At 37.4% G+C, this 20,759-nt stretch overlaps 1 protein-coding gene across 1 annotated transcript in view; it reads right to left on the bottom strand.

Annotated features, from left to right (window-relative positions):
• SGSM2 (small G protein signaling modulator 2) overlaps positions 1–20,759 on the bottom strand; it is a 534,608-nt gene that overhangs the window by 14,917 nt on the left and 498,932 nt on the right. The window contains exons 20-22 of the mRNA XM_053705239.1: positions 3,817–3,899; positions 3,302–3,411; positions 556–652 (exon numbers count right to left, since the gene is read on the bottom strand). Coding sequence (XP_053561214.1) covers positions 556–652; positions 3,302–3,411; positions 3,817–3,899 — 290 coding nt within the window. The remainder of the gene's footprint in view (positions 1–555; positions 653–3,301; positions 3,412–3,816; positions 3,900–20,759) is intronic.

The raw sequence follows: 20,759 nt of genomic DNA, 5'->3' as shown, positions 1-20,759 counted from the left end.
TTTTTTCACACGCTTCTTGCGACCCTGTTGACTATTTTGAATGAAACGCTTGATTGTTCGATGATCACGCTTCAGAAGCTTTGCAATTTTAAGAGTGCTGCATCCCTCTGCAAGATATCTCACTATTTTTGACTTTTCTGAGCCTGTCAAGTCCTTCTTTTGACCCATTTTGCCAAAGGAAAGGAAGTTGCCTAATAATTATGCACACCTGATATAGGGTGTTGATGTCATTAGACCACACCCCTTCTCATTACAGAGATGCACATCACCTAATATGCTTAATTGGTAGTAGGCTTTCGAGCCTATACAGCTTGGAGTAAGACAACATGAATAAAGAGGATGATGTGGTCAAAATACTCATTTGCCTAATAATTCTGCACTCCCTGTATATATATATATATATATATATATATATATATATATATATATATATATATATGTATACGCACACACATATACACACATACACACACAGTATCATAATCATACTTCAATCTATTTCATTACTGCAGCGTGAAGATGAACTGAGCTGCTAAGTATTATTATCTTGAGTACCTCTTTTGAAATCAAGAAGGAACCAGCGGTAGCAGAAGTAGAAGTGTGTGTAGTCTCCATTTTGGTGCATAAGCTCAAATAGTTCTGAATCCAAAATCTGTTAAAATAAATATATATGTATTCACAATTAATCTTACAATGTTGCAAATCTTCTTGAAATGAGAAATCTTGGGATTCTATACCTAAAAATCAATAAAATACAACAAGAGCATCTTTATTAGTAATAGTGTATGAAGTATACAATGTCTACAATACCAAAGAAGTAAAATATCTTTATTAGACCATCAAGGCAAAATACAAAACAGCAACATTTCGAGCATACTTATTCATGCATCAAATGATTATGGGCAAGTGAGCACGAAATGCTCTATTTTGTATTGTGCCTGGATGACCTAATAAAGAAGATATTTTAGTACATTGGCACTGTGGACAACAGGATTCTAGACCTAGGTATCTCATTAACTCTGCCTACAAGCTTGGCTGAAGGTATCACGATTACACATTTCTATGACAAAGAAAGAGGTATGAATTATATAATTGTGTCTGACAGCAGCTTAGCGGTAAGGGAAATCCTGGGCGAGATACTAAGTGAAGTCAAAAATCAGAAAAAGGCTAAAAGGTTTATAACAAAGAACAATGATCAAGGTGAAGAATAGACACAAACAAAATTGTGAAGTAAAAAAAAAAAAAAGGGACAACTAAGCAGCAGGCATGTAAAGAAATTTAACACACTACACACCAATAACGTGAATACCAGGCAACATCTGCACTTTATACAATGTACTTTGCTTCTACTGTATATGTATTAATTTAGCAAGTTTTTTAACTTCTGAGAATGCATCAGCCTTCAGTAATAATGAGTATAATCCAACTCGCCATCTGTTATTAGGCACTGCCGAATGCGGTGGCCGCTTGCGGCATTCATCTCTTTTCGGATCCGGATTTCTTCTTGTGAAAGTGCAACACACTAAAACCTGGATTTGCACAGATCTAAGTGTGTTACACTTTCACAAGAAGTAATCTGGTTCTGAAAATAGCCAAATGCTGCTAGTGGCTGCCTTCTTCCTCATTCGGCAGCGAACGAAACTTGTGAATGCACAAGCCTATTATCTATTTAAAATATATGCATAAAATGTAGAAGAAGAGTGGATATGCCAAAATAAGGTATATCCAAAAGCTGATGTGTAGCAGCTCATTCGTGGGATCCCCCCACCACATGCTGTATCCTATCGACCTTGGGCGAGTGAAGTTAGCCTTGAAATACTCTCTCTAGCTGAAGAAAAGGTAAACTTTCAAAGACCGGAGGAGTCGGTTGTTGTGCTGATGGTGGTCTGACCGTTGGAGTCGGTAAAAGCTGACGACGGCCCTCATTGTGTATACCTTGCTAGTGCTTATAAGGAACTTCACAATTGGTCTATATGGAACTGTTATATTGAGCATTTCTGGTCTGTGCTGGATATTTGTTAACAGCTTCTATAAATAGCTAACAATTGACATCCAGCCTTGGCATTTGTAATTTCTTCTAAGCAGAACTGTTCATTGCTCATTACCTATTGCTCACTGCATATTAACGCTGGCTTGCTGACCTGCTTAATTATTTATGGTGCACCATATGAACTTTACTAGCTGACTAGCTTTGCTCTTTGTTTTATGTGAGGGGCCCATGTGTTATATATGTCGGTCGGTCTGTCTGTTTGTCTTCATGTGTCTTGCCATATTGTTGCTTGTACTAATGTTGATAAAATCTTTTTATATATATTTCTGATCACATAAAATTATACATTTTTGCATATTACCCTACTGTCTCTGTTTTTGTAAACCCTTTTAGATAGTGAGAGTGCTTTACCCCTGGGCTTTTGGATATGACCTTATTTTGGCATATCCACTCTTCTACATTTTATGCATACACTTTTTCCAGGATGCACCTCCTTTGTATGAATTACATATTATTATAGTTGAGCTAGCTATTTTCTTTATTTGTTCTATATAAAATATATCTTCTTTGTTATACGTATGTCATTCTTTATCCAAATAGAGCTCCATGTACTAAGCTACAGAGAGTGCTTTGGAGCTGTTGCGGTGCACTTACCGCAACCTAAGAAGCAACAACCATATGACCGCTGCTTCTTTACCTCTCCTCGTTTAAGGCAATTAAAAGGCTGGCTCTGCTCTAACATGGAGGATATCCATCTGCAATGATAACTGTTGTCAGGGGATGAACAGAGTCTGCTGCCTGCTCGCCACAAAGACAGGTGCAAAGGTTCCCAGGCTTTAGTATATGGGGCTATTTATGTGAAGAAATTACTAGTTTTATACTGTATCACGGGAGATGGATAACAACATATAGGAAATATGCAATATTCTTCTGTAGACTTCACAGAATAAGCCTGATTTTAAAAATACCTCTAGATGAGGAATACAATGACCAATTCCATGCAGTATTAAAATTAAAAACAATAAAATTAAAAAGCAAAAAACTTTTATTAATGTTATAATACATCACTAAAACGTTTCAACCCCCTGGGAGTGTTTTATGACTTAATGATGTCACTAGTAATGGAATTGTTTATGTTATTTCTGACCCAATTATTTACTGATAATTTCACAAAAATTCCCCAGGAAGAAAGAGAGACGGGGGGATAAAGGTTTTAAATGACATAAGTGCCGTGTCTTGTGCATAGTTTGTATAAATCATTATACCTATTTTTGAAGACATTTATGATTCTATTAATCTGGAAAAGCTCACCTGAATCAAGGAGCGCATGTTTACAAAGTGTGTATCCATGGCGCCTCCATTTGGGAAGTTCTGACTCATTCTTTTCATTAGTTGGGTAAAACAGCTGTATGCCAATAAATCTATGGAAAACATACTCCGTCAGACATTTGAAGTAACACAAATGGTACCGTCTACTCTATGTCAATATACCTTTGTATTATTGCTTTGATTCTCTACTTGAGGTAAAGAAGGAAAAGTGTAGTATATAAATCCCAGACATATGTAAATACAATTCATTATCTTGCTATGAGTTAAATGACAGCAGTTGTTTTATTATATATTTATTATTATTTTTATTATCAGTTATATGTAGAGCTGCAACAGATTCCTTAGCGCTAACTGCATACACATTGTATTTTTTGGAACTGGTGAATGGGAAATATTCAGACATAACGCGTGACTCCCACATAAAAAACATCTGTGGAAATGTTATTCACATTTGATGTTTTGTTAGAGCATCCAGGATTCAGAGTAATACCTCTTACCGTTATCTAGTACAACCATCAGTGGCGCCAGCAGGTCGCACATTCCTTGGACATAGCCTACATCCAGGTGTTCCCACACATAGCTGCGTGAAAGAGAAATAAACTAGATTAAAAGGAAGCAGAAGTATTTATTTATTAAGGAAGTTAAACTTAAAATACATAAAGCAGCTTTTGAACATATTTTAATAAGGCCTTTGAGTATTAAAAAAAAAACAACAACCTAGTTTCAACATCATAAAATATACTTACTATTAATTGTGTTCAATGTTTTATAGAAAATGATCTAAAGATAAATCAAGAACCTGCCTAGAAATAAAAAGTAGAATTATCTACAGTACATGAGGTCTAAGGAAATGAATAAGGAGCCTAAGTGATAGATTACGATTGGCGCGCTAACTGTGGAATGTGTGCGAAAAGGGGTTTATCACAGCTGTTTGTGTGCATCAAAACTAGGGTGCATATTATGAGATGAAAGAAAACGTGTTTGCTTGAGTGCAATTGAATTTAATGTGCGTCGTGTAGCACAAATTCAGAGCTATGGTTAACTGTTACACTCGACTAAAAAGTGAAAAAAAACCACATCAAAAATACATTTTAAACTGCAGTTACAATCATACCAACACTGTATGAAAAAAAGGGATCAAAGATATGAGGTCTCAGGTGATAGAAGAAAACAGGTCTGCAAAGGTCTTTAACATAGAGATACATACATATACGTCTAAATATGTGTATATATATATATATATGTGTGTGTGTGTGTGTGTGTACATATGTATTAATGTATTTATATGTATATACCTGTATTTACAGACATATATACACATATAAACACATAAATACAAAGCCTTTCTGTAGAGAAGTTAACAAGCGAGCGGGAGTGCAGCTCCACTCATAATCTAGCCCTAAATTGGGTATTGATTTTTTACAATGATATTCCAAAACATTTGAAGTGGATTCAATTAGTTAAAATGACAAATTTGGAACAGGAGCTTTTTAAGGACAGCAGGGAATCAAGCAATATGTAGCCAAAAATGTACAAATACTTCATACAAAATGTAATCAATTATTCCTGGTAAACATCCTTATGAGGATTTCCAACTCATGCACAGTTTTAAAATCCTCTGAAATTAAAAAAGCGTTCAAATTTTGATAACACAATGACAATATTAAAGGGAGAGTAAAGTCAAAATGAAACTTTCATGTTTTCAAATAGGGCATTTAATTTTAAACAACTTTCTAATTTACTTTTATAATCAAATTTGCTTTGTTCTCTTGGAATTCTTAGTTGAAAGCAAAACCTAGGTAGGCTCATATGCTAATTTGTAAGCCCTTGAAGGCCACCTCTTATATGAATGCATTTGACAGTTTTTCACAGCTGGAGGATATTAGTTCATGTGTTTTATATCAATAACATTCACCTAGATTACGAGTTTTGCGGTACGGCTATACCGCTGAAAAATTGGCCATTGCGCAGAATGGCCGGCAACGCAAACTACGAGTCACGGCGGTATAGGCTGTAATGCAAGCATTTTAGCCTTAATGCAACCCTCCACATCCCGCATTTGAGTGCGGGATTTTCCATAGCGCCGTATTACAGGTTGTGCGGTCTGGTTAAAATGCTTGCGTTACAGCCTTTATCGACATGATCCATTCCGCAATCTGAGACCAGTAGTCATGGATTTTGCAAAACAAAAATGTTTCATAAAACTCATAACTAAAATGTTACAAAGTACACTAACACCCATAAACTACCTATTAACCCCTAAACCGCCACCCTCCGCACCTCAAACACTATAGTAAACCTATTAACCCCTAATTTGCTGCCCACCCACATCGTCAACACGAAAATAAACCTATTAACCCCTAAACTGCCGGCTCCCCACATCATAACTAATAAACTAAACCTATTAACCCCTAATCCACCGCTACCGACATTGCCGACACTTAATAAAGCTATTAACCCCTGAACTGCCCACCCCCCCACATTGCAAGTAATAAACTAAACCTATTAACCCCTAAACCGCCGGCCCCCCACATCACAAAACACTGAATTAAACTATTAACCCCTAAACCTAACACCCCCCTAACTTTAAATTAAAAGTTACAATATAACTATCTTAAAATAAATAAAAACTTACCTGTGAAATAAAAAAATAAATTAACCTAACATAACTATTCTAATAAAATAAAATAAATACTACCAATTAAAAAACTTAAATTACATGATTAGAAAAAACCTAACACTACGAAAAAATAAAAATAAATAAATTACTCATCTAAAAAAACTTAATACTACAAAAAAATTAAAAAAAATCTAACATTACAAAAAATAATAAACACTAAAATTACGAAAAATAAAAAAACTCTAAGATTACAAAAAATAATAAACGAAATTATCAAAAATAAAAACAATTACACCTAATCTAATAGCCCTATAAAAATAAAAAAGCCCCCAAAATAAAAACACCCCCTAACCTACAATAAACTACCAATAGCCCTTAAAAGGGCCTTTATAGGGCATTGCCCTAAGTTAAACAGCTCTTTTACCAACAAAAACTTACAAAGTCCCCCAAACAGTAAAACCCCCACCTAAAATGAAAAAACCTAAGTCTAAATGAAACCTAAACTACCTATTGCCCCTAAAGGGGCATTTGTATGGGCATTGCCCTTAAAAGGGCATTCAGCTCTTTCACTGCCCTTAAAAGGGCATTCAGCTCTGTTACAGTGCCCATCCCTAATCTAAAAAAAAAAAAACACCAAAGAAACCAAACACTAACCCCAAAAAGCCTACTCATGGTTCCTGAAGTCCAAACATCCATCTTCATTCAGGCAGCGAGAAGTGTTCAAATCAGCCAATAGGATTTCAGTAACTAGGATTTCAGTAACTCTCATCCTATTGACTGATTTGAAAATGTCAGCCAATAGGAATGCAAGGTACCCCATATTTCACTGGGTACCTTGCATTCAAGCTTCAGTGTACAGTGGAGACCGTATGAAGAGGATCCTCCACGCTGGATGTCCACGCTGCCGGCAAAGAAGCTCCGCACCTCCTCAGCTCCATGACACCGGGATGAAGAAAGGAGATGGCCCCACGATGGATGAAAATGTCGCCGTCTGGATGAAGATGGATGTCCAGACTTTTAGGAACCGTGAGTGGATTTTATGGGGTTAATGTTAGTTTTTTTTATTTATTTGGGTGGTTTTTTTTTAGATTAGGAATGGGCACTGTAAAAGACTTGAATGCCCTTTAAGGACAGTAAAAGAGCTGAATGCCCTATAACAAATGCTTTGTTTTAACTTTGTTTTTATTTTTATTTTGGGGGGTTCGTTGGGTGGGGGTTTTTTTACTTTTAGGGGGGACTTTGTAATTTTTTTAATGTAAAAGAGCTTCAAAAAAGAGGAGTAGTCCAAAACAGCCCTTGTAATAAAACATATCGCCTTTATTTATCTTCATAAAACTTCATCATGGGGACATACGGGTGGAATACAAAAAAAAAAAAAAGTAGCCAGAAAAGAAGGTCTGACCGGTTTCGGTCACAAGGACCGTAATCATAGACTTAAACTAGTACACCTGTTCTCTCCTTTTAAAGAGCATTAAAAGCACACTGATTTGGTTAAAAATACTGGCCACGTAATTATTACTTTTTTAAAGGGGAATACATATCTAGATAACAATTAGTACATATTGTTAAAAACTGGACAAAAGGGAAAATTCATATAATTACTAGCATATAACATATAGCATGGAAACAGAAGATAGGTCATTATAATACAGAACATATTAAATGGCATAAGTTTCCAAACAGATTAATCATTTTGAATGGCATATAACGTCAAACAGTCTAATCATAATAAATGCAAACAAATAATAACATATACAACTTAATGAAATAAACTGAGACACTATCTACCCCCAATGTAAAAGAGCTGTTTAACTTTTAAGGGCTATTGTTAGTTTATTGTTAGGTTAGAGGGTGTTTTTATTTGGGGGGGGGGGATTTTTATAGGGCTATTAGATTAGGTGTAATTGTTTTTATTTTTGATAATTTTGAGCTTTTTATTTTTCGTATTTTTAGTGTTTAATTTTTTTGTAATGTAAGATTTTTTTGATTTTTTTCGTAGTATTAGGTTTATTTAAACTTGTAATTTAGGGTTTTTAAATTGGTATTTTATTAGAATAGTAATGTTAGGTTAATTTATAGTTGAATGTTATTTTTTTTATTTCACAGCTAAGTTTTTATTTATTTAAAGATAGTTATATTGTAATTTTTAATTTAAAGTTAGGGGGTGTTAGGTTTAGGGGTTATTACTTAAATTTAGTGTTGATGTGGTGGTCCGGCGGTTTAGGGTTTTTTAAAGGGTTTAGTTTATTAGTTACGATATGGGGGGGCTGGTGGTTTAGGGGTTAATATGTTTAGTTATTAGTTGTGATGTGGGGGCCGGCGGTTTAGGGGTTAATAGGTTTATTTAGTGTCGGCGATGAAGGGGAGTGGCGGATTAGGGGTTAATCACTTTATTTAGCAACAGCGATGTTGGGGAGCAGCAGATTAGGGGTTAATAACTTTATTTAGGTGTCGGTGATGTTAGGGGGCGGCAGTTTAGGGGTTAATATTTTTATTATAGTAGCAGCAATGTGGGAGGCCGGCGGTTTAGGGGTAAATAGGTTTATTTAGATGTTAGCGAAGCAGGGGGGCAGCGGTTTACGGCTTAATAAATTTATTTAGCGTCTGGGAGCGATGGAATAGGGGTTAATAACTTTATTTAGCATCAAGAAGTGGCAGATTCGGGGGTTAATAACTTTATTTAGTGTTGGCGATGTCTGGGAGCGACGGATTAGTGGTGTTTAGACTAGGGGTCTATTTATATATGTGCGGACAGACATGATCCGCTATAGCGAACCATGTCCGCCGCACATTGATAAATGCAGACAGCATACGCTGTCGGCATTTATCATTGCACCAGCAGTTATTGTGAACTAGCTTTCTCTGTGATAAGGGAATCACAAAAACAAAGGCGCCTCCTAGTGTGATACAGTTGGAGCAAATGGAATACTGAAAATGCCAAATTGATACTCACAAGTGTGGCAGCACTCAGTTGTGCTAATAGAGGCAGACTGGGAACTCTCAGTGTCCCAGCTCACTGGATTCAACACCATTAGATAGAAATTCAGGGTATCACCATTCTGGCCATGATAGAAATTCAGGGTATCACTATTCTGGTGACAATAGAACTCAAAACCATAACCATAATAGACAACAACATTATAATGAACATGGTAATATCACTCCTAAAACCCCATTCGTTCATCCACAATACACATCACCTGTACCCACTCAGAAAAGATTTGAGGTATTACAATCGCACAATAGAGAACACAATATGCAAGAGAGAAATAACAGACAGTTAAATTCCTTTAATCCTGTCTCGGCCAACTATGTGGAAAATAGCACAAATCAGCAAGGTTTTTTTTAGACAAACCCCCTCTGAACCTAGCGCCATTATGGAGGAAAGATACCCAGCACCAACCCCAAAGGCCCAAAGAAGGGATAAAAAGATCATTCGGGGTGGGGCGGAGCTAGCCACGGACTAGAGCAGATGTATAGTGCAGGAGCTCCGTAGTCAAAGGGGCACAAAATTACCTTTTTCGGCAGGAGAAAGGGATTACAGAACACCTATATTGTGGGACAACATACCCTAAAGCACCTAGGAGAAATATATCTAAGCAAGAAAAGCTATTTACTGAATTATCCGGATTGAAAGGCTGAGTGCAGTGGAGAGCAGCCATCTTTTTCTCCCCGAGTGGCGTAGCATAATCTGCTAATATGGAGGCTCTCTATAACAAACTGGATGCTATACTACAAAAAGTCGAGAGGAAGCTTACTCTCGTGGTAACGGGGTGTGACTCCCCTCAACAGCTACCTAAAATGGAACAAGAAACAGTAGTATCAGACTGGTACTCTGCTGACAGAGAAGGGGACGCAGAGCAACAACCGGAACATGCTAAAACTCCTGAAATAGTGCAAATGACTACTGCGGTAAGCGCGACAGGAGATAACACATCTATCTTGCAGTTACCTATTTTCTACGCAGTCGAGTCTCTTCACACCCAAATACGATCCTCAGATCCACATGGCAGTGATGATGCTGCCGGAGCGCAGCGGTTCTGCAGGTCTGTGACACTTAATGATTCTGTTATGCATTACCCTGCTTCTAATAGCCTACAGATATTCTTGAAGCATTGTAGCGACCGGGACACTTACTTTTTGAGATCTGTTGTGCCCCAGGCGTCCACCACATCAGTGAGACTGAACGGAGTGTCATAGAGGGGAGAGAGTTTAGATCCTCTGCTTGGAAACTATGGCCTTTAGATTTTGTAAGCCCAAAGCAGCCGGCTAAGCAACTGCTTCCCCACACTGAGGGATTTCACATCGAGCCTCTTGTTGGCTCAATTTCAATGGACTTGGAACAGGACAATACAGTACAGTTGCGGTTTAGCATGAATAAGTTCATGGCTGGGATTGGATAGATAACCTTATAACAGCATACCTCGATAGTCAATTCTGCCTTTTCTATAGTTATGTACCCACATGTTATGTGTTCCAGTGTTTATTGTTGTTACCTGAATTTATGCAAAATGATACTTGAACTGTGTGACTGTTCTTCTGGATCCTGCTGTATAACATATCCAGTTCGTTAGAGGTTGTCTAATGATTTAGGTTGACACCTACTATAAATCTCACTTTTTACCTATGGATGGAGGATGGACAAAGACCAGTTGATATAAATGTTTTCATTACTTTCTCATGAAAATGCTGTCCTGGGATTGTAATAATATATTTGGACTTTAGAGCCTTTTTTTTTTCTGTACCCCTTTCAGAGCTAAGATAGTCCTGTTATGTTTATTTTGTGAGTATCTATATGCCTAATACTGGGGAGTTTATTGTTTCTATATGTCTTATATAATCCTTACATTCCATATCTAGCTATAGTATAGTCTAATATTTCAGTACGAATACCTCTGGGTACTACAGACCAATGCTAAGTGTTAATGCTCTGCTATGCCCCATGTTTTGTGCCTTATGCTCTCATCAGGAATATACTGTTTAATTGCTTTGCATTTTCAATGTTTGGGGGGTCTACCAGAAATGTTTGCGTGGCTACAATTATATAGGTCTAGAGCTCTTAGTCTGCTTACAGTATTTGTAACATTTTATACACTCGTATACTATCATGGTGCCAGTAAAGGAGAAATTACAGATTTATGTTAGGTCAGGCAGGATTTTTATACAGTATATTAAATGAGTTCATATAGGGTATTTAGAGTGCTACTGCGTTGTCAGCGGCCGAGATAGCGCAGTTTGAAGATTTATTCTGATCTAGTGTTAAGAATCCCTATAAAGAGTAGTCTTCTAACCTGCCTTGGACTCTATCTCTATATATACTAATCATTAAGCTAACCCTGATAGTCCTGATGGCGAACTGATCATAAGACCTAATGAGATAGGATGTACAATCTACATAAATATGTTAGAAATGTATTATTATTGTATACCTGGAATTAGGACAAGGCTCCATATTATACAGTGTATTAGGGGTATAGCTCATCTACTCACGTTACTTTTCCTCCAGGCTACTAGATAAAAGCCCAGGACTTAACCTTTATCTATAGTAACATTATAGTGCGGATGTTTGAACAAGAATCCCATATTACTCTCTGGTCTTATAGTTATTTTGTATTATTTGTTCCTCCAGGTTATTTGATAATAACCCAAGATTTAACCTCTATGTCTCAAAATACTACAGTAAGTACAGTAAGGATGTTTTTCAGCTTAGAGGAAGATGGTCAGCCCTATCAACACTCCTAGTACTAGCTCTTGTCCATCCCTATCATTTCTTGTCTTATGTTTCTAGAATGCTCCTATCTTAATGGGCTCTGCCCCCCCCCCCCATTTGTGGGGCTTACATTTTAAGCTACGGGACACAGATCCCATTTAAAATCCCCTATAAATCATTCACGAGTCCTTTACTATAGTTATGGATGATAAACCTTTCCTTATATATGTTTCAATTACAGTCCTGATGGCCCAAACAAGGTCATATACGTTTTATAATGGATGATAAACCTTTCCTCATATATGTTTCAATTACAGTCCTGATGGCCCAAACAAGGTGATATACGTTTTATAGTTAAAAACTCTGAGGCCAGTTTCTATGTCCTTTGACCACATAGGAGTATTTCAATTTTAGAATTATTCTTGACTATTAGTCCTTTATTATATATTGTTTTTGTAATGTAAGATTTCATTTATGATTTTGCTTATGATCTGTCATGCTCCACGTATAGTGATGTATATGTTTGATAATTGCCTTTACAGGCTAAAGGCTTATGTTTGTGGTTGCTATGTGCCATACTGTTATATTATTTGCCTCAATAAAAATATTTAAAAAAAAAAAAGCTTCTAGTTGGAAATAATTGCTCAGTGAAACTATTTCTTGAACGATTGCTACTTATTCCACTATAGGTTAAATATGTTCTTAGCATTTTCAATGTATGGCACTTAGCTATCCTTTATGTGTTTCGCTGTTCATATTTATTATAGAGGCTTTGTATTTACTAATTTGGGCTATCATACCGCAGTTAGAGCAGAAATTTGAAAATACTTCTTTTGAAGCAGTCCATGGGCTATAGCAACAGAAACTGAGTGCTTATTTACTTTTTAACTAATATATTTTTACAGGTGAAACTTGGAAATGTACTCATCCTAACTAATCCCTAGTTATACTACTGTAGCTCCTGCTAGGCTGAGGCTTGACGAGAGGGATAGTGTAGCAAACTAAGCTTTCACCTAATATGTATTTGCAGGACAAATATATTTCTTCTCTCTCAACTTGCAGAACTATCTTTACTACTGTTACTCCCCAGTATGACTCCCATAGTTACACATAAGAATGCTTGCTTCTGGTTTTCCATTGGCATGTTTTGGGTTCTCGCTGTCTGCGGCCGGGACGGCGAGATCCAATCTCTTTGTATTGGGAAGCGGGTGGGTGTTTCATATCTGAACTTATGCTTACCATGCCTGATTTCATAATACCCTTGGGCGAAAAACCATCATTTATTTCCAGAATAGGATACAAGTATAAAGTAGAGTATCCCTTTACTTCTTTTTGTTTGTTTGATGCCTCCATTGATAAATTCAAATCTACACTATATGACTAATTATGGACTGCTAGATTAAGGATATGAGCCATATTGATTGCCTGCCAAAACATCCCCCTAAGAACTATTGGCTTATAGCCTGCAGTATCAATCTCTTAAGACTTAAGTCCAGAAAGGGAACAGCACATGGGAGTAAAGAAAGTGCACGGTAGACCTAGGGCGCTGCCAAGCCCTAATACACATGAACAAAGATAAGCAGGGTCTCCAGCACTTTATCAAACAGACTTTATTAGAACACAAATAGCGACGTTTCGGTGTCACAGCACCTTATTCATGCTTGGAGAAGGTGCTGTGACACCGAAACGTCGCTATTTGTGTTCTAATAAATTCTGTTTGATAAAGTGCTGGAGACCCTGCTTATCTTTAATCTCTTAAGACTTGTTGGATAACACTGTGCCCTTACAATACGTTCTATCCAGAACTCTAACTTCCCATGTTATAGCAAATGTGCACTTCCTTATGACTTTGGGCACTTGTTTTGTTATATGAGTTTTGTATAGCTTTAGTCATACCCCCATGCTTTAGACTCCTGAGGTAAATCCAATTTTCTAGAGAGTAAATCTATTTTTTTCCTCTATTTACCAAATTTACAGAAATATAAAAGTTTTTCCATAGTCCCTTGTTACATAGCATGTTAGTTCTGAAGAAAACCATAAAATAGAGGTTCTTCAATTAGGGTCCATGAGAGGCCCTCTCATATTAATGTTTACCCACATCTCGTTTGGTTATAGCAAATTTGTGGTCCAAGAGCGGCCGCTTAAATATTACGGTGGGTATATCGTTTGAGCAGTACTTACTACATGCAATGAATGGGTAATGTGCATATTGTCTACCTGTCTGCTGTGTTCTAGTTACCTGTTCTGTAATAATTTATGGCATTTTATGTTATGCATTGACAATTTTAATGTTTGTTTTGAAAAGAACCTCAATAAAAAAAAAAAAAAAGATCATTCGGCCAAGAGGGAGAAGAGGTAGAGGGGACTCCGCAAAAAAAGCAAAATTGGAGAAACTAACGGCTAGATTTAGAGTTCTGCGGCCAAAGGGGTGCGTTAGCTACGCGTGTATTTTTCCCCCCGCACCTTTTAAATCCCGCTGGTATTTAGAGTTCACAGAAGTGCTGCGTTAGGCTCCAAAAAGGGAGCGTAGAGCATAATTTACCGCCATTGCAACTCTCAATACCAGCGGTGCTTACAGACGGTGCCAGCTTCAAAAACGTGCTTGTGCACGATTCCCCCATAGGAAACAATGGGTCCGTTTGAGCTGAAAAAAAGCTAACACCTGCAAAAAAGCAGCGTTCAGCTCCTAACGCAGCCCCATTGTTTCCTATGGGGAAACACTCCCTTAGTCTGCAACTAACACCCTAACATGTACCCCGAGTCTAAACACCCCTAACCTTACACTTATTAACCCCTAATCTGCCGCCCCCGCTATCGCTGACCCCTGCATATTATTATTAACCCCTAATCTGCCGTTCCGTACACCTCCGCAACCTACGTTATCCCTATGAACCCCTAATCTGCTGCCCCTAACCCCCGCCGACCCCTATATTATATTTATTACCCCCTAATCTGCCCCCCCCCCCCAACGTCGTCGCTACCTGTGGAGTTATAAAATCATGATTAGAATAAATTATAAAATCATGATTAGAAAAATATACAATTTCAAAGAATTACACATTTAGGCCTAGATTTGGAGTTCGGCGGTAAAAGGGCTGTTAACGCTCCGCGGGCTTTTTTCTCGCCGCACCATAAAATTAACTCTGGTATCGAGAGTTCAAACAAATGCTGCGTTAGGCTCCAAAAAAGGAGCGTAGAGCATTTTTACCGCAAATGCAACTCTCGATACCAGAGTTGCTTACGGACGCGGCCGGCCTCAAAAACGTGCTCGTGCACGATTCCCCCATAGGAAACAATGGGGCTGTTTGAGCTGAAAAAAAACCTAACACCTGCAAAAAAGCAGCGTTCAGCTCCTAACGCAGCCCCATTGTTTCCTATGGGGAAACACTTCCTACGTCTGCACCTAACACTCTAACATGTACCCCGAGTCTAAACACCCCTAACCTTACACTTATTAACCCCTAATCTGCCGCCCCCGCTATCGCTGACCCCTGCATATTTTTTTAAACCCCTAATCTGCCGCTCCGTAAACCGCCGCAACCTACGTTATCCCTATGTACCCCTAATCTGCTGCCCTAACATCGCCGACCCCTATATTATATTTATTAACCCCTAATCTGCCCCCCACAACGTCGCCGACACCTGCCTACACTTATTAACCCCTAATCTGCCGAGCGGACCTGAGCGCTACTATAATAAAGTTATTAACCCCTAATCCGCCTCACTAACCCTATCATAAATAGTATTAACCCCTAATCTGCCCTCCCTAACATCGCCGACACCTACCTTCAATTATTAACCCCTAATCTTCCGATCGGAGCTCACCGCTATTCTAATAAATGGATTAACCCCTAAAGCTAAGTCTAACCCTAACACTAACACCCCCCTAAGTTAAATATAATTTTTATCTAACGAAATAAATTAACTCTTATTAAATAAATGATTCCTATTTAAAGCTAAATACTTACCTGTAAAATAAACCCTAATATAGCTACAATATAAATTATAATTATATTATAGCTATTTTAGGATTAATATTTATTTTACAGGCAACTTTGTATTTATTTTAACCAGGTACAATAGCTATTAAATAGTTAAGAACTATTTAATAGTTACCTAGTTAAAATAATAACAAATTTACCTGTAAAATAAATCCTAACCTAAGATACAATTAAACCTAACACTACCCTATCAATAAAATAATTAAATAAACTACCTACAATTACCTACAATTAACCTAACACTACACTATCAATAAATTAATTAAACACAATTCCTACAAATAAATACAATTAAATAAACTAGCTAAAGTACAAAAAATAAAAAAGAACTAAGTTACAGAAAATAAAAAAATATTTACAAACATAAGAAAAATATTACAACAATTTTAAACTAATTACACCTACTCTAAGCCCCCTAATAAAATAACAAAGCCCCGGAACAGCCAATAGAATGCGAGCTCAATCTGATTGGCTGATTGGATCGGCCAATCGGATTGAACTAGATTCTGATTGGCTGATTCCATCAGCCAATCAGAAAATTCCTACCTTAATTCCGATTGGCTGATAGAATCCTATCAGCCAATCGGAATTCGAGGGACGCCATCTTGGATGACGTCCCTTAAAGGAACAGTCATTCGTCGTTCAGTCGTCGGTCCGGATGGATGTTCCGCACTGGAGGTCTTCAGGATCCTGCCGCTTCGCTCCGGATGGAAGAAGATCGAAGATGCCGCTTGGAGAAGATGTTTGCCGGTCCGGATGTCCTCTTCTTGCCGGATAGGAGGAAGACTTTGGAGCCTCTTCTGGACCTCTTCAGCACCGCATTATGGATCGCCAACCCCCGCTTGGGTTGGATGAAGATCTTGGAGCCAGGACGGATCGGTGATACCTGGATGGTGAAGACAAGGTAGGAAGATCTTCAGGGGATTAGTGTTAGGTTTATTTAAGGGGGGTTTGGGTTAGATTAGGGGTATGTGGGTGGTGGGTTGTAATGTTGGGGGGGGGTATTGTATGTTTTTTTTTACAGGCAAAAGAGCTGAACTTCTTGGGGCATGCCCCGCAAAGGGCCCTGTTCAGGGCTGGTAAGGTAAAAGAGCTTGTAACTTTTTTAATTTAGAATAGGGTAGGGAATTTTTTATTTTGGGGGGCTTTGTTATTTTATTAGGGGGCTTAGAGTAGGTGTAATTAGTTTAAAATTGTTGTAATATTTTTCTTATATTTGTAAATATTTTTTTATTTTCTGTAACTTAGTTCTTTTTTATTTTTTGTACTTTAGCTAGTTTATTTAATTGTATTTATTTGTAGGAATTGTGTTTAATTAATTTATTGATAGTGTAGTGTTAGGTTAATTGTAGGTAATTGTAGGTAGTTTATTTAATTATTTTATTGATAGGGTAGTGTTAGGTTTAATTATATCTTAGGTTAGGATTTATTTTACAGGTAAATTTGTTATTATTTTAACTAGGTAACTATTAAATAGTTCTTAACTATTTAATAGCTATTGTACCTGGTTAAAATAATTACAAAGTTGCCTGTAAAATAAATATTAATCCTAAAATAGCTATAATATAATTATAATTTATATTGTAGCTATATTAGGGTTTATTTTACAGGTAAGTATTTAGCTTTAAATAGGAATCATTTATTTAATAAGAGTTAATTTATTTCGTTAGATAAAAATTATATTTAACTTAGGGGGGTGTTAGTGTTAGGGTTAGACTTAGCTTTAGGGGTTAATCCATTTATTAGAATAGCGGTGAGCTCCGATCGGAAGATTAGGGGTTAATAATTGAAGGTAGGTGTCGGCGATGTTAGGGAGGGCAGATTAGGGGTTAATACTATTTATGATAGGGTTAGTGAGGCGGATTAGGGGTTAATAACTTTATTATAGTAGCGCTCAGGTCCGCTCGGCAGATTAGGGGTTAATAAGTGTAGGCAGGTGTCGGCGACGTTGTGGGGGGCAGATTAGGGGTTAATAAATATAATATAGGGGTCGGCGGTGTTAGGGGTAGCAGATTAGGGGTACATAGGGATAACGTAGGTGGCGGCGCTTTGCGGTCGGAAGATTAGGGGTTAATTATTTTAAGTAGCTGGCGGCGATGTTGTGGGGGGCAGGTTAGGGGTTAATAAATATAATATAGGGGTCGGCGGTGTTAGGGGTAGCAGATTAGGGGTACATAAGTATAACTTAGGTGGCGGTCGGCAGATTAGGGGTTAAAAATTTTAATCGAGTGGCGGCGATGTGGGGGGAGCTCGGTTTAGGGGTACATAGGTAGTTTATGGGTGTTAGTGTACTTTAGGGTACAGTAGTTAAGTGCTTTATAAACCGGCGTTAGCCAGAAAGCTCTTAACTCCTGCTATTTTCAGGCGGCTGGAATATTGTCGTTAGAGCTCTAACGCTCACTTCAGAAACGACTCTAAATACCGGCGTTAGAAAGATCCCATTGAAAAGATAGGCTACGCAAATGGCGTAGGGGGATCTGCGGTATGGAAAAGTCGCGGCTGAAAAGTGAGCGTTAGACCCTTTAATCACTGACTCCAAATACCAGCGGGCGGCCAAAACCAGCGTTAGGAGCCTCTAACGCTGGTTTTGACGGCTACCGCCGAACTCCAAATCTAGGCCTAAATATGTTATTCATAGATAAAACATTTAGATATAAATTAAGATATAGAATATGGAAGAGTTATAAATTAAATTAATTTAGGATTAGTCAGTTTAGTTAGTAATGGGTTAAATAGTGTTTTAAAGACAATGTATTTAAAACTGTGACATTTACATTCAGTTGCTGTTGTCAATCAAAACACCTATACTGCTAGCTAGACACATAGTATTATTAACACTCTAATACACTGCGCATGAACAAGTTAAAATAGTATTTTCTATATGTCAGCCAAAATTATAAAGTCTTTTAAGGAAGTTAAAATATACAAAGATAGCATTTTCATTTATGGTATGCTTTGATTTCATTGGCTTAAAATGTGTATATAAGCTTTGCCTTTGTATGAGGCTATTGTTATTTTCAGCCTCCAGATCTCGGGGTATGTATTCATCTTTCTGTGATTAATAAATAGTTTATGTCAACTAATATTTGATAAATATGATTATTAATTTAATCTGTTAGATACGACACTACCTACCTACAATTATTAACCCCTAATCTGCCGACCGGACCTCACCGCTACTCTAATAAATGTATTAACCCCTAAAGCTAAGTCTAACCCTAAACCTATTAACCCTTATTAAATAAATTATTCCTATTTAAAGCTAAATACTTACCTGTAAAATAAATCCTAATATAGCTACAATATAAATAATCATTATATTGTAGCTATTTTAGGATTAATATTTATTTTACAGGCAACTTTGTATTTATTTTAACCACGTACAATAGCTATTAAATAGTTAAGAACTATTTAATAGCTACCTAGTTAAAATAATTACAAAATTACCTGTAAAATAAATCCTAACCTAAGTTACAATTAAACCTAACACTACACTATCAATAAATAAATTAAATACAAATACCTACAAATAAATACACTAACTAAAGTACAAAAAATAAAAAAGAACTAAGTTACAAAAAATAAAAAAATTATTTACAAACATTATAAAAATATTACAACAATTTTAAGCTAATTACACCTACTCTAAGCCCCCTAATAAAATAACAAAGCCCCCCAAAATAAAAAAATGCCCTACCCTATTCTAAAATAAAATTTGAAAGGCTCTTTTACCTTACCAGCCCTTAAAAGGGCTTTTTGCGGGGCATGCCCCAAAGAATTCTGCTCTTTTGCCTGTAAAAAAAAACATACAATACCCCCCCAACATTACAACCCGCCACCCGCATACCCCTAATCTAACCCAAACTCCCCTTAAATAAACCTAACACTAAGCCCCTGAAGATCTTCCTACCTTCAGTCGTCTTCACTCAGCCGAGCCGAATTCTTCATCCAATCCGGGCGATGTCTTCATCCAAGCGGGGGCTGAAGAGGTCCATCATCCGTCTGAAGTCTTCATCCAAGCGGGGGCTGAAGAGGTCCATCTTCCGTCTGAAGTCTTCATCCAAGCGGGGGCTGAAGAGGTTCATCATATGGCTGAAGTCTTTATCCAAGCAGGGGCTGAAGAGGTCCATCATCCGGCTGAAGTCTTCTATCAAGCGGCATCTTCAATCTTTTTTCTTCCGGCTCCATCTTCATCCCGCCGACGCGGAACCTCCTTCCTCCACGACGAACTCTCGATGAATGAAAGTTCCTTTAAGGGACGTCATCCAAGATGGCGTCCCTCGAATTCCGATTGGCTGATAGGATTCTATCAGCCAATCGGAATTAAGGTAGGAAAATTCTGATTAGCAGATTGAATCAGCCAATCAGATTCAAGTTCAATCCGATTGGCTGATTGGATCAGCCAATCAGATTGAGCTTGCATTCTATTGGCTGATCGGAACAAATAAATATTATGTAGGTGTCGGCGATGTTAGGGGCAGCAGATTAGGGGTACATAGGGATAATGTAGGTTGCGGCGGTGTGCGGCTAACGCAGAACTCTAAATATAGGCGTAAGTCAGGGTATAATTAACCTATCTAGCCATATATTGGATAATGATGAAATCAGAGTCCTTGGTAAAGGACTTTCATTTTGTCCTTCAAATACCCACAATATCTTTAATCTATTTGTGGATCTAAATAGATTCACTCGTAAATTATCTCTACAAAAATATTTTGCAAAAAAAACATTCAGAAACAAAGGCATTGAGGGTATACCTATCTTAACTGACTCAATGGTTGAGAGACACCCTCAACTGGTGGTTCATAATGATATAGATCACATAGTGGACCACCTCCTCTTTCATGCCACCCCAAGAGGATGGTTCATTTATAGATTTATTTCAAAATCTTGTCTTAGAAGATTTAGCCCGTATTCCTAAGCACATTTTAGGTGACTCTAATCTATGGCCCAATGAAAGAAGAGCTCTTTTGAATCTGTCTACCAATGACTCAATAGTCATACGCCAGGCAGACAAGGGAGGTGGGATAGTCCTACAGGACTATCAAGATTATCTTAGAGAAGCAGATAGAATAATTAGGGACACTCAATACTACAGGCCGTTAGATC

This window comes from Bombina bombina, chromosome 3 (assembly GCF_027579735.1).
Source record: "Bombina bombina isolate aBomBom1 chromosome 3, aBomBom1.pri, whole genome shotgun sequence".
NCBI lineage: Eukaryota > Metazoa > Chordata > Amphibia > Anura > Bombinatoridae > Bombina > Bombina bombina.
This window is presented reverse-complemented; position numbering and strand designations above follow the sequence as displayed.